This window comes from Chinchilla lanigera, unplaced genomic scaffold, assembly GCF_000276665.1.
Source record: "Chinchilla lanigera isolate Chin_1 unplaced genomic scaffold, ChiLan1.0 scaffold00059, whole genome shotgun sequence".
NCBI classification, from domain to species: Eukaryota; Metazoa; Chordata; class Mammalia; order Rodentia; family Chinchillidae; genus Chinchilla; species Chinchilla lanigera.
In genome coordinates, this window is record NW_004955460.1 from 8383520 (window position 1) to 8398693 (window position 15174).

General features: G+C 48.4%; 1 protein-coding gene across 2 annotated transcripts in view; it reads right to left on the reverse strand.

Annotated features, from left to right (window-relative positions):
- Prkar1b (protein kinase, cAMP-dependent, regulatory, type I, beta) overlaps positions 1–15174 on the reverse strand; it is a 121986-nt gene that overhangs the window by 25630 nt on the left and 81182 nt on the right. For both annotated transcript variants that reach the window (XM_005397779.1, XM_005397778.2), the window contains exons 5-6: positions 3211–3272; positions 2579–2625 (exon numbers count right to left, since the gene is read on the reverse strand). In XM_005397779.1, the coding sequence (XP_005397836.1) occupies positions 2579–2625; positions 3211–3272 (109 nt within the window). The remainder of the gene's footprint in view (positions 1–2578; positions 2626–3210; positions 3273–15174) is intronic.

Sequence of the window (15174 nt, forward strand, 5' to 3'; positions counted from 1 at the left end):
GGACCCACCAGGCGCTCCCAGGCTAGTGCGGGAGGGTCTGGTGTTCCGTCTCTGCCAGGGTCAGCATTTGTCAAAGCCCCACAGCAGAGGACCAGCCTGATGGATCTTAAAGAATACAAAAGAGTTTGCAAGGCAGAGCAGGAATAAGAGCAGAGAGCACAGGAAGGCCAAAGTTCTGAGGTGTGAGACACCACTTCCTAATTTCCTGTTGCTCTTCAATATGAACCTACAAAACCCACTCCCCTGCTTCCCAAGGGCCTGCAAGTACAAGAAACATTTGGGAGGAATGGAAGGGCAAAGAGTGATGGTCTCAGGGAGGAAGGCTCAGAATAGTATGGAATTAATGCATGGAAGAAAACTATAGATCAAGCTAAGAACAAGTCACCCCCACCTGTTGCCATCTCTGCCCGGAGCATCCCTTGCATTGGCAGCTGAGGGTGAGATCTGGGGACCTATGCTTTCCAGCCCTGCCCTCCCGGCATCAGGCCTGAGCTTGGGCAGGGACCATGTCCCATGCCAGGTGTGACAAGCCATCTCCTGAGCCGAGGACAAGGCCCCTGGGGCTGCACTCTCCTGTCCCGGGTTTAGACCTGAAGTGAAGGGTCAGCCAGTGACCATGGCCACAGCTGAGCCCGTTCAGACTCTCCTATCCTCCCTCTTCTTCACACTTGCCCCAAGAAGGGGCAGCCTTGGAGCCTTAGCTCCTGCCTCAGTTTCATTTTTTGGAAGGACAGGATCCCCCTACCGACACAAACGTTTGCCTTAGGCCAGTCCAAGGACCATGCAGTCAGATCCAGTGCAGGACAGCACAACAGGCCTTGTGACAAAGCAAAGCCTGGGGACGCAGCGTGTGCCCCACCTGGACTCCTCTTGAGTCACTTCCTGTGCCCCAGCTCCGGAAGTGGGGGGCCTGGAAGTTCCCAGAAAACTCAGAGTGGATGCACTGACAGGCTGCTGCGGAGGTAGGTGAGTAAATGCCCTTCCCAGAAATAACTGAGACTGGACAGAGGCAGAGGGACAAGGCCAAGTCCCAAAATAGCTCCCCAGCTTGGGGAGCGGATGTGGCATGGCCTGACGCCTAGAGGCCACTGATGGCAAGGTGACCTGGAGCAGATGGCAGCACCACCTGTGGGGGTGAGGAGGGTGTGGCTGAGCCATTCCCAGCCCAGAGGCAACCCAGGGCCGGCTTGGGAAGAGCAAAATCTGATCTGGGGCCTCAGGGACCCCAAAGGCCCAGCCGTGGAGACTCAGTCTCTGGAGACAGGCCTTAAGGAAAGGCCCAGGAAGCCTGGCATGGTGGTCCACACCTGTAATGAGGCTGAGGAAGGATTGCAAGTTCAAGCCCAGCCTGGGCAACTTAGTGACTTAATGAGACCCTATCTCAAAATAAAAAATAAAGGCAAAGGCCCTAGGTTCAATTCCTGGTACCTACAAAAAAAGGAAAAAAAAAAAAAAGCCCCCAGGAAAAACTGCAAAATCACCAACTAAAATAGGAAGGAAGATGCCACAGAGACGCTGATGGCATGGGTGCATCTGTAGACACCCAGGCTGAGGAAGTGACACTTTGGAGGATGTCAAAGGGTAAAGCAGGTGTTCACAGTGACCCTAGCCAGAGAAAGTGCCTGGCGAGGCCCTCTGACAGCACAGTGCAGGGTTCCAGGAGAGCCAAGGGCTGTCCTGTGGATCACACTGGGGGCCCAGCCGGAGGGCTTTGGCAAGAAAAGCCAGGTCCTCAGCTCCAGGAGGGCAGGACAGGCATCCAGAGAGGCGATGCCACCACTTTCAATCCAGAGGCCACTTCACAAAAGTATGGGCCTGCAGGCATGGTGGCACAACCTGTATTTCCAGTAATCTAGGAGGCTGAGGCAAGAGGATTGAAAGTTCAAACCCAGTGTGGACACCTCAACAACGTAGAGACCCTGTCTCAAAGTAAAAGAATAAATGAAAATAAAGGCCTGGGGATGTAGTTCAGTGAAGGCCCTGGGTTCAATCCTCAGTATTAAAAAAAGGAAAAAAAATGGGGGCCTCCACTGCTGGCCAGTGTGAGCAGGAAGACATTGGCCCTGAGGATCACAGTACAGCTTTGGCACTTGAGACAGGGTAGCATGGGGCACAGAGGACCCAGCTCCAGGCAGTACCTCTAGAGTCTACAGATGCACAGCTCCCTGGCCATTATAAGAAATGTCAATGTCCAGTGGAAAACTGGCACCATCACTTGGGTCAGCACCAAGTCAAACCCTCCCAAACTGTGGGAGACAAAGGCCCAGGCTGCAGCCGGCACCTGCCCAATGGCTCTCCCACCACCTGTGTGTTTGGTATTTTCTTACCAAAACCCTTTAAAAGAAATGTATTATTTTTCATTTAATAGGGTGGGGTGCAGCTTTGTAGTAGAGCAATTGTCTAGCATACTCAAAGCCCTGGGTTCTGCCCCCAGCATTTACTTATTTACTAAATAAGTAAACTTGAGGAATATGTCACTCCGAAAGAAGTGCTTTCCTACTAGGCTTACGGTGACCTGGTCTTTACACTGAATGAAGAAGGAGGAACTAATTTCCAAAAAACAGTAGTCTATACTCACATCCACTTCTCCTTGGTCAATTACGTAAAAATTATCTCCTTCATTCCCTGCAACAGAAGAAGACAGGAGACATGAGATAAAACTGCCTGTTTGAGCTGGGCACAGTGGCACACGCCTGTAATCCCAGCATTTGGGAAGCTGAGGCAGGAGGATCACTTGGAGTTTGAGGCCATCCTGGGCTACAAAGTGAGTTCAAGGCCACCCTGAACTGCAAAGTTAAACCCTACTTCAAAAAGACAAAAACAAAAACAAAAAAAAACCCTGCCTGTTGGACACAGGAGTTACAGTGTTTTGTTATGTTTTTCTTTCAAAGAATATCTGCAACACTGTCTACGGTATAGTCCTCTGCCAAGAAATTCTCCGGACCCTTGTATGTGTGTGTGTGTACACAAATAATCCTCATGCCTCAACCTCCTGAGTACTGGGATTACAAACATGTACCACCATGCCTGGAGACTCATTTTTTTTTAATGACAAGATTATGGAAGTATACTAGGTTAACTTCAGTTTTGTTTGTTTTCTTAAATTTGCTAGTGAATGTTCTGGAGAACTACACGGAACATCTTACACTAAAATCTCAAGCACACGAAGCACTTCCCCCAGGTTTGTGGCTCAGAGGCAGCAGAACGTACCTTGCTGTATGACTGTCTCCCCAGCAATGTGAGTGACAGGGAACATGGCATCAAATATGTCACTGAAAAATGAAGCACACCAGATTAGGTAGTCACAGGTAGCACCTGATAAAGTCAAACCCTGCTGCTCTGGACCCATAAGACCTCCTGCCATCCAAGTTGAAATCCATTCACAGAAATCAGCAAAAATGAGAAAATCTACATAAGAGAGGAACATTAAACCCCTTCCTAACTGTCTGTTCAGGTTCCCACTGTGAGCTCTATCTCTGCACAGACATGGTTTGCTGCTGGCTTTTTATGCAAACATTTCACATTAGACACACTGTTTTGGATTTTAGTTAGGAAAGAGTCATTAGAGAGTGTGAACATTTCTGCTGTCAGTAGATACAATTCTGCTAGAGACGGCCACCAAGCCTGATAAAGCGGTTTTTGCACTGATTTTTTTCTTTCAGAGAAAACATTTCTAGTCCAAGAACATCTTGGCTCTCAATGCAGAAATGAGTGGTGAGCTCAGTGCCTCTGCGGAGGATGTGGAGGCTCTAGAACACACAGACTTTACAAGCCACCAAGGCCAACCAGGCAGCATGGCCATGTAAGTTCCTAAATTCAGATGTAAAATAGGCCATGCAAACGATGTCCAGGGGAGCCAGGAGGAGCTGGAGCAGCCCTGAGCCCGTAGAGGTACTGGGGAAAGTGGAGAGCACCCCACCGCATCCCGTTTCATCGGGACTGTCACCAGAAGATGGACAGACACATTGGTGCTGCTCCACGAAAACCAGCGACCACCTTCGGAGACCAACCCTTAGTCCCTGGGTCCCCAAAACAGAAGCTGCGGAGCTGGGATGCAAAGGACAGGGTGCTGGAGGTCCAGGTAAGACGTGTATTGCTCAGTGAAGCCTCAGCGGCAGCCCCCCTGCCCTGCCTAGACAGAGACTTGGGGACCACAGGTCTGGTAAGTGGAAGCGAGCTTAAAAGCTCAAGGGGTTCCTTCACTGTGTAATGTGCAAGGCAAACACAAAATCAAAGATCCAGATGGCGCAGGCTCTAGAAAAATATAAGTAATTCTTAAAATAGTGGCTGTTTTCTCTCTATTCAAGAAATTCTTGAATTCTAGTCCCTGATGTGTCCTTTGTATCTTCTGTTTGATTATATACGTGCTTATATTTTCCATAGTCTTATAGTTAATTTATGTATGTATGTATTTTTAAAAAGCTGCAGTTGCTCACTGGGGAAATGCCACATCTTCCCTTTAGGGCAGGCTTGAGGTTCGTAACATTTTTGAAGCATCCAAAAAAGGCAAAATCTGGACTTGAAAATGTTACAACATGCTTATCTGAGTGTGGTACAGACTCCAAGCCTAGTACACAGAAGGATGCATCCAGGATGATAACCAACAACTTATTCGCAGCCAAACATACTTCCAAACTAGCCTAACATGCCAAATATACCTCCATAGATTACATATGCTAAGCCATACTGCCTCTCTTCAGAATTGCTGGAAGTGAGCATTTTGGCAAAGCATTTCGATCTGTAAGAGATAAATATGCTCTATTACCCATAGAAGAGGCCAGGCTCCCCCACAGGGCCCAGCCACAAGGCTCACAATGTGACCAAGTCCTGTCTCCTCATAGATGTCCACTTCCTTCTTCCCTGAAAGATGGGCTCCTGCCCACCCCACAACCACCAAGGCAGGTCCCACAGGGAGCACTGCCTGAGGATGTTCCCACAAGACTCCTCTGCACCTGCTCCAGCCTTCGCAGACCTTCCCTCAAACCCTCAGGCAGGTCCAGGATGCCAGGAGTGTAAGATCCCAAGGGAGGTAGCAAGAAGGTGGCAACTGAGCCAATGGAAACCAAGGACATGAGTCCACAGGCCAAGGAGCTGAGGTGTGAGGCTCTCGTTAGCCTGGGATGCAGCTGGGCACTTGGGGAGGGGTGCCACTCCTGATAACTGTACCCTCTGTGTCCAGTCAAGGCAGGAGGACATGGGCTCAGTGCTTGGAGACCCATAGAAAGAAAGCCGCAGGCTGCACTATGAAACCTCTCTCCACAGGCAGAACACCATCAATACACATCACAGCGAGTCCTTGTTCTTCATGGCCAGCTTAACACCAGGCAACATCACTGGTCAGACCCAGGAGGGTCTGTTGGCAAAGGCCTGGCCTCTGGAAGCAGCTCTCCGCCCAAACAGCAGCCACCAATCTAGGCCCACCTGACCCTCATGCCCACCACCTGAGATCCCTAATACCCTCTTGCTCAATTTCATGAAGCCCATCCGTATTCTCACCTTACAAAAAGGCAAACTGAGGTTTGAAAATCTCTGAGGGACAGATGAGCCCAGGCACCAGGCTCTGTGAGAGACCCCTCTCCCCATACCCTAGGACAAGATATCCAGACCATTGTGGATAGGAGCAAGAATACACTGGGTGAGAGCAGGAGGAGGCAGGGTCTGGCCTAGGGACCACACTGCAAACCACCCTCCTGCTCATGGGCCATTCAGCACCCAGTGAACCACATACTGTGTCCTCACTGTCCCAAACAGAGCTATAGACTTTGTACCTGGCCATGCCCATGTTTCATGGGGTGGCCCCTCCAGCAAACAGATAGCCCTCTGCTCACAATGCCCATTGACTATTCTTGTTTTACTTATACATTTATTCCTCCACCCCTTTTTGACTTTCCACAGGTGACTGCACTAGGATCTTTGTGATATCTCCTTTTGTTTGTATGTTTTCTCTTAAAATAAAATCTTGAACTATGGGCATGTTGGATTTGAAATTCCCCTGCCCGCCCCCCCCAAAAAAAACTCTCATGAGCCAAAAAGCCATGGTCACCAGCTGATAGGCTTTTGGGGAAGTAACTGGATGAGGAAGGCTCTAACTTCACCAACTGGATTAAATCCATGGATGAGATCAAAATGGCATTACTAGGAGGTGATGGGAACTTAGAAGATGGGGTCCGGTTGAAGGCAATGTAACCTGGGTACTACATCTGGTCCCAGCCCCTTCACTCAGGCTCTTGCTCTCCACTTCCTGGCTGAACAAGATGAACAGCTTCTGTCACATGCTTCTACCATGCTGTTTCAGCAAGTGATCTAGCCTACCATGGACTGAAATTTCTGAAATCATGAGCTTGAATAAACCTTCCTCCTTTCTTTTTCCTCAGGTGCAAGGTCAGGGGACACCTGGGTTGTGGCTGAGAGCCCTATTCTGTTTTCATCCCATGTCCCTCATCTCTGAGTTCTAGGCTTCTCTCCAAGGGCCTGTCTGCTGCTCCTCTTCTAGCAGTTTCCTGTTCTCATCCTTTGTCCATCTCGATAGCCAGCTGGTGTCATTTTTCTTGCTGAGTTACAGGAATTCCTTGTCAGTTTTATATTCTCCAAATATTTCCTGCCATTGGTCCCCTGGTCACATTGCCATGATGCCCTTAGCTAAGCAGACATCTTTCATTCAGGGCAGTGTCTTTCCTGCTCTAGGGCCCGTGCCCTATGGGTTCAGTAAGAACCTATTTCCCCACCACAAAGTCACCCAACACTACATTACTGTGTTAATCAGTCCAGGGCACTATGACCAAGCACTAGAAACCAGGCAGCCTAAACAACATTTATTTCTCATGGTCCTAGAGACCAGAAGAGCAAGGGGAAGGTCAGCAGATTTGGCCTTATGAGAGCCACTTCCTAGCTGGTGGTGATGGTCCCACCTGGTTGTGTCCATGGCAAAAGGAGCTTGGTCCTGACAGCCCCTTATAAGGGCACTAGCCCCATTATAGGGTTCCCCACACTCCCTCTTCCCTAAAGCCTCATCTCCAAATACTGTCACAGAGGCAGTCAGTGATTCAGAGTATGCAATTTGGGTATGAGGGGACACAATCCCGTCTACAGCAATCACCTTCTACTAAATATATCATGCTCATATCTACTTCTGGGTCCCCAGTCAATCCCACAGGGGCTCCAGTTTTGGTCCCCCAGGGAGTCAATGTCATCTTGAAGACCTACAAATTGCTCCTCACATGCCAGGCAGACCCAGAAGGGGATACAGGCTGACACATCCTCCAAAACTCCAGATGTTGGAGGTCCTAACCCCCAGGGCCTTACAGTATTTGGAAATAGGGTCATGCAGATGTAATTAGCTAAGATGAACTCACAGTAGAGGGGGGAGGTGATTATTCAATATGACCCATGTCCTTAAGAGGGGGACTTTGCACACAGATATACACAGGGAGAATACCACATGAAAAGACAGATGCACACAGAGACATAGAGAGACATGGGAGAAGATGCCACCTACAAGCCATGGAGAGAGGCTGGGGACAAATCCTCACAGTCCTAAGTGCATCATCCTGCTGACACTTGTCTTTGGACTCCAGTAAATTTCTATTAAGGCCACCAAGTTTGTGGTATTTTGTTACAGCAGCCTAGGAAACAGATATAGCATTCCACATGTAGTTGCTCATTTAATTCTCCCAATAATCTTGTGGTATTTACTATTCTCCTTTGCAGGTGAGAGGAGAACAGAGGCACAGAGAAACTAAGGAATGCGCTGAGGTCACACAGCTGGCAGGCAGGCCAGGAGACCTGCCTCCAGAACCCTCACTCTGACCATTACATGGAGCTACCTCTCATCTATTCAGTATTCAGCTCCCAGGTGTACCTGCGTCTATCTCCTTGGGTCCTGTTCCCTGCCATGGCCACTGTCCCTGCTTCTTCTCTGACTCTATCACTGCCATAACCTCCTGGTGCCTCTCAGACTGGCAGGGTGAGCCGCTCTTCTGTTTTAAGGAAGACCCAGCTATTTGTACTCTTCCCTTTCCATCCTAGAAGGCATTTATTGCCTCCCGTACCCCAGTTGCTGTGTGGCCCAGATGGCTACGCAGACTGGGAGAGTGCTGGCCGCACTGCACGGAGTCTCTCCATCCAAGAACACAGCCATCTCCCCTTTCACTCCCACCCTCCATGAAGGGTTCACACTTGTTCCTTCAAACCTGTTGTGATCTTTATTGAGTAAACTCTGCTTTTCAGTGGTTACTTCCTGGTGCCCCCACCTGGCTCACACTCTCACTCCACCTCCCCTGCCGCTTTATCCCCATTGAGGAGGGATTGAACATCTTGGTTGTCATGGGAAGGTGTCTGTATTGTTAAAATCAATTGCTTTTTAACTGACAAATAAAAATTACATGTATTTAAAAAATCCTAATCCTAATTTCTGTAAATTGAGTATCTTAGTTACTTTTCTCTCTTGCTGAGACAAAAATACCCAACATCCAAAATGAAGGAAGGAAAGGTTTATTTAGCTCACAGTTTGTGGAGGTTTCAGTCCATAATCAGCTGGCTCCAAGGCAAGGTGGTGTGACAGAGGGCAAGAGTTTATGGTGGCGGAAGACAGCAAAAGCAACAAGAGCAAAAAGGGAGGAAAGCGAGTAAGCGAGCCTCTTTCCCTCCCTTACATTGTAGGCAGGCTACCTGCCCCAGGGTGGGTATAGCACTCACACCCATAATCCCAGCATTGGACCACGAATCAATCACAAACTCTAGAAGCCCGCCCCATGACTGCATTACACTCAAACCGTAACATTGAGCTTGCATCAACTCTGCTGAGTTACTTTATAATTCTGAGAGTTTTTCTGCTGATTCTGTGTGGGTCGACACAGAGATGAACATTATTGGTCTTCCCCTATAAAGAGAGTGCAACCCATGTTCCTCTATTAGGATGTTTGCTGTCCTGGGTATGCATGAGATTTACCAAATTTCTAAATGGAAGGAACTTTTCTTCCATTCTTATTTTGCTAAGAATTTTTATAATAAATATTTGCTGAGCTTTATCAAAATCTTTTTTAACATCTTTGCCATACATATGTGAATTATACCCTGCAGTGTGAGGTGGAGATTTACGTTGATGGAGTGTTCCGAGGTTGAACTATCCTTGCACCCAGGGTAAACTCTACCTGATCACAGTGTGATTTTCTTTTCTATACACTGTTGGATTTCTTTGGCTTTTTAGGAATTTTGCATCTACATTTATAGTGAATTGGGGGCCTATAGTTTTCTCCGCTTGGATGTCTTTCCCGAGCTTCAGAGTTAAGGTTACAGTGGCTTCATACAACAGGCTAACAGCTTCCTCTTGTTTTCTGTTTTTCTGGAGCAGAGCAGAAGTCTGAGGCCTCTGGTAAGCACTCAGGGCCACGGGATGGAGGGAGGTCTTTTGTTACATTTCACTTTGCTCAGTGCTTATTTTTCACTTCAGGCTTTCAGTTCTTCATGTGCCAATGTTGGTGCGACTTTCAAAGCTAACTCCCAACATTTATAAACTGAGAGTATTCATAAAAATCAAATGTTTGGCTTTTCTTGGAAATAAAATGGACGCTCCAACCAAATGGGGCCTTGAATCTTACAGAGCAAGAATGCAGCCCCCTCCCCATCCTAGCAGGAGCTTGAGGCTCTCAGTCTGCCCCATCCCAAGGCCTGTGGCTCCCACTTCATCCCACCCCTTCTCCTGGGCTTGCAGACTGTGGGGTGGGCAACCCTGTGGCTGCAGCAGGCGACCTTGTGGCAAGGGCTTCCTTGCTGGAAATCTGGTACAACTCCTGATTGTGCATAGAGAGACCCAGCGGACTGAGTCTCAGAGGAATTTAAGACCCCCCTCTTCCCCAGACCTGCTCAGATAGCAGCCTCACTGGATACCACTGGAGGTTCCCAAGGAGGAAGGAGCCTCTACCCAGTCTGTTGAAGGCCCAGGTGGCTTCAGGATCCCCAGGAAGGATACAAAGGTGGCTCCATGCTGACCTGGGCGAGGAGGTGTTCAGGTTTTTCACCTTCTGTTCCTAGTGCATCTCAGAACTGCAGCAGGGTGGCCCAGCAGGTAGACTCCCCACCCCCACCCTGCAGAGGAACCTGGTGAAACAAACAGGTTTGGCTAGTTCTGGGAGCTGGGTGTCCCCAGGGAGAGAGGAGAGAGGAGCGGGTAGAGGAGGGGGTATCTGCAGGCAGTGGAAGCTTCTGACCCCAGAGGCCTGGAGCAGTGGGGAGACAGGGCCACACACAGTCTCTAAACACACCCTACTCTATCAATGGCACTTGCAATTTTAGAAACATCCCCTTCAAGCTTAAAAAAGAAGAATTTCTGTGACTTTTAAGCAAAAGCATATGACATCAATTGTGCAGAAAATTAATAGGATCAACTCTCATAACAAAGCAAATAGCGTTCCATCATTTCGGTATCTGCACTTTTTTTTTTTATATCAGTACTTTTTTTTTTGTCTTTTTGAGACAGGATCTCGCTATGCAGTTCAGGCTGGCCTTGAGCTCAGTTTGTAGCCCAGGCTGGTCTCGAACTCACAATGATCCTCCTACCTCAGCCTCCCGAGTGCTGGGATTACAGGCGTGCACCACCATGCCCGGCATATATCTGTACTTTTAAAAGCCTTTTAGTTTGAAGACTTTAAGCCTTCATAAGGATGAGGAGGGTGTTAGAGCCAGGACATGTGTTTGTACCCTGGCTGGTGCTGTTGAGGAACCAGAAGTAAACAGCACAAATGCACACAGAAAGCTTGGGACAGAGACTGAATGTGTATCAAGCAGCAGAAGGAATAATAAGAGGTAGACACAGCATCTTAAAAACAAAGAGGGAGCCCATCAAGTACAGAAGACTTGGGCACACGCAGACTAATGTGTCTCTGTACAAGGCACTGCAGCAGGGGACAGCAGGGTGACATCCCCATTCCCCTTTAAGAACGGCTGGCTCTGGAGGCCAGTGCTCTAGCCCTGCCTGCACAGGGTCTTTCTCCAGTGCTGACCTCCTGTAGGTCAGTGCTATTTAGAGAGGGAAGCATCCAGACTCTATGTTGGGTGAGCCTCTGGTGCTTGGGCGCCCTGGTGTCGCCCAACTGTCCCCATGAGGGACAAGGCCCAGACACCATGTCCCGGGTTTGTGCACAGGCTCTTGTACTGTTTGGGTGACGCTCACTCCGTTTCTCTGTTAACTACAAGTTTCCAAATATTCTCTCTAAACAGTCATAACTCAGTCCTTGCTGTCAGCTGTGGTAGGAAAGAGGGCTGCCTGCTTAATTCCACCTGGCAATGGAGAGAGAAGCACATAAAGCCCAGGGTTCAAGGTGGGGATGTACAGGTGTCCATGCAAACTGCTACCAGAGGATCTAAAGCATCTCTCACCACACTCATCTCCCACCCAGGTCAGCAGCCCATCATTCCAGCCACAGTGCCCAGCCCTGGGTGCTCATGGCATCTGCAAACATCAGGCCCATCTGGCCTTCTGAATCCCAATACACAGGCTACAGTTGGTGAAACCTAGCTTTCCCACAGCATTTCCTCCTCAGAGAAAAAGTAGCTTCAGGGCTGTTGATCACAGTGCTGCTTGTTGTGGTTGAAATGAGGATCCGGTAATTAAGCTCAGGATGGATGCTGAGGAGTGTCATGAAATTGTGCTGCAGAGCACACCAAGGGAGATTAATGACATTCATCATTGGTCTATGGAATAAAAAATAGGTAACGAGGTAAAATCTGACAGAACTCAGGGAGAAAAAAACAAATATCCCATCACAGTCAAGGATCTCGGCACCATCTACAGATTCAGCCAGCAGGAAATGGGCAAGGACAGAAGTTTCCTGAATAGCACCATCAATCAGCTGGGTGAGTTGACATTTATAGAATACTTCATCAAACAACAGCAGAACACCCATTCTTCCCAAGCTTACCTGAAACAGTCACTGAGACAGACCACACCCTGGACCATAAAATACACCTGAACAAATGGAAAAGAGTACAAATCATACAATGTGTGCTGTCAGATCATGACAGAGATTAAATTAGTAACAGAAAGATAGAAAAATCCCAAGGTATTTGACCATGAAGCAACACACTTCTAAATATCACATGGGTCAAAGAAGAATGTTCCAGAGGAACTGAAAAATAATTTGAACTAAATAGAAATGAAAATACAATGCTATCAAAATGTGTGCGCTATAGCAACAACAATATTTACAGGGAAATCTATAGCATTACTGCATACACTAGAAATTAAGATCTAAAATGAGTAACCTAAATTTCTACTTTGGAAGCTGGGCTTGGTGACAAATATCTATAACCCAGCACTTGGGAGGCTGAGGGAGGAGGATTGCTATGAGTTTGCCAGTCTGGGTTACATAGTGAGTTCAAGGCCAGCCTGAGCTACATAGTAAGAGTCTTGTCTCCAAAAAAATAAAATCAAACTCCAAAGTGCAGAGTCTTCAGGCCTGTCTTTTTAAAAAAGTTCCCATCTTGGGAAACTACCATATAAAAAACAAATTAAACCCAAAACAACCAAAGGAAAAGAAATAATATGAGTAGAAATCAGTGGAATTGACAAAAGGAGATTAGTAGAGAAAATCAAAACCAAAGCAGGTTCCTTGAAAAATCAACAACATCTATGAGCTCCAGTCAAGCAAACCAAGAAAAGAATGGGGAAAGATACAAATTTCTAGCATCAGAAATGAAAGGAGGGACATTTCTACAGACACCTGGACATTAAAAGGGTGATAAAAGAATATTAAGGACAACTCTATGCTCACACATTTGGTAACTTAGATAAAATGAACCAGTTCCTTAAAATAATCTGCCAAAATTCACACAAAAAGAGGCATCTTTTAAAGATACTGAATAATTTTAACCTTCCACAACAGAAAGCACTAGGCCCGGATGTGTTCACTGCTGAATTCTACCAGACATTTAGAAAGAAATAATGCCAGTTCTTCCTAATCACTTCCAGAAAACAGAAGCAGAAGAAGCACTTTCTAACCTATTCTACAAGGACAGAATCAACATCAAAATCAAAGACATTACAAGGAAGGAAAATGATACACCAATATCTCTCATTAACATAGATGTAAAACTTCTTAAAATATTAGCATATTGAATTCTCCAATGTGTGGAAAGAATGTACAATGTGGACAAGTAGAATTTATTCTAGGCACATGAGCCTGGTAACGTTTTAAAAATCAACGTAAGCCATCACATCAACAAGTTTAAGAAAAACTGTACGATCATATCAGCAGAAGCAGAAAAATCATTCCATAAAATACAATTCCCACTCATGATAAACACTCAGCAGCTGGTGTCAGGTGTGGTGGCATATGCTCAAAATCCCAGCACTGCTCGAGGCTAAGGCATGAGAAGTGAAAGTTTGAAATCAGCCCAAGCATTTTAGGGCCTTAATGAGACTCTGTCTCAAAATTAAAAAGAAAACAGGGCTGGGGATATAGCTCAGTGTGAAGGTCCTGGGTTCAATCCCCAGTACTGGAAAAAGAAAAAAAGGAGGAAGAAAGGGAAGAAGGAGGAGGAAGAGAAGGAGAAGGAGAAGAGGAGGAAGAAAAAGAGGAAAAGAAAAGAACCTACACACTCATATACACCTCTGCAGGTGCTGTGACAGGGTGTGCTCACAACCTCCACATGTGGCCACCACAGCATCCATGAGGATCCAAGTTCCTGCCACACCAGACCCTTCCTCACTCCTGACTTGGCCCTCATGGCATCTTTAGGTGGTGGCCATGTGCCAGGCCATGTGCTGGTACAGGGATGATGGAAAAGAGGCACACACAGTCCCCACCCAGTGCAGTCCACAGCGAAGTAGCAGTGGATGCCAAAGAGTGGAGCCCTTCTCGCTATCATTCACTCACTCAACAAACACACCTGGGGCCCCAGGTCGGAGCAAGGGTAGAAACCATCTCCTGCCTTCATATCCTGGCAAGAAACCTCACAAAGGGACCAGGTTCTTCATGAACAAGGTAAGCCTGGAGCAGCTTCCTTAGTTCTGGTGGTCAGGAGACCCCAAAAGGGACAGCTGGCCCAGGCACATGGTCAGAGGTAGTGAGGGTACCTGGGTAGCCCCAGTGTCCTCCACACTGCAACTAGGCGAGCTGGAAATCTCATCGTCCCCTCTCCCACGCTCCATGTGGCTGTGAGGGTGGAGGCTGCAACCAACCAGCCCATAGGGCTCTGTAGAGGTCAGAGTGGGTCCCCTCCCAAAGATCTTCCAGGACACTGTCGTTCCTGGGGCAGGAAGGACCAGCTGTCTGCTGTCAAGCCCATTCTGTGGGACTCTGGCAGGAAGACCAAGTGCAGGTGCCACGCTAGCCCAGAACACCCACCAGCAGCACCTCCGTCCCAGCAGGACCTGGGCTGGCCTGGCCTCTCCACCCACGGAAGACCACCAGGGCAAGCACTCCTGCCCTGTGGGGTATAAAATGAGACAGTCTTCACCTGGCTGGGCAGAGGTTTGCAGAGCCTGACACCCGTATCTATTTCACCACCCTGGTAAGACCTTCTTATTTTCTTTATCACCCCTCCCTCAGGTCCAAGGGCCCCAGCCCTGCTCTGCCCTGGAGCTCACAATGGTTGTACAATGGTGATCATCCTGCAAACACCCTAGTGGGCCACTCCCAGGCCACAGGGGCAGACTGGAGGCTCACTGCACCCTGAAGCCCAGAATAGGGGCCCATACTGCCAGGCCAAGAGGGACACAATGTCCTGTCCTGAAAGCCCCAGGCCACTAGCTGCTCTGAGTATAGTCAGTGTGGCACAGGTGTGACCCTGGGAGTCACAGCCACAGGGAAGTCCTACCTAGGACCTCAATGTGCAGCCCATCCAGGGGTGAAGCGCAGAGATCCCAAGGACTCCCAGCCCAGCTGTCACCACTCCCAGGGGGACATTTCCAGGGTAAAGGCGCCCTGCAGACCAGACCCAGAGGTTCCTGGCACCACTGCAGGATTCTAGCTGCCAGGGCCACCATGGCCACCAGACACGGCTCCAAGTGTGTGGGCTGGGAATGCAGCAGCCGCCGCTCCATGGGCCACATGTGTGTGCTCTCTCCATGGCTGCAAATCCAGTCAATGGCTTTCCGAACTGCTCTAGATGCCAGGCCAGCCCGGAGGACAGCAGGGGCTGAATGAGACACACCCCAGGTGGCTTCCAAGGGGGTAG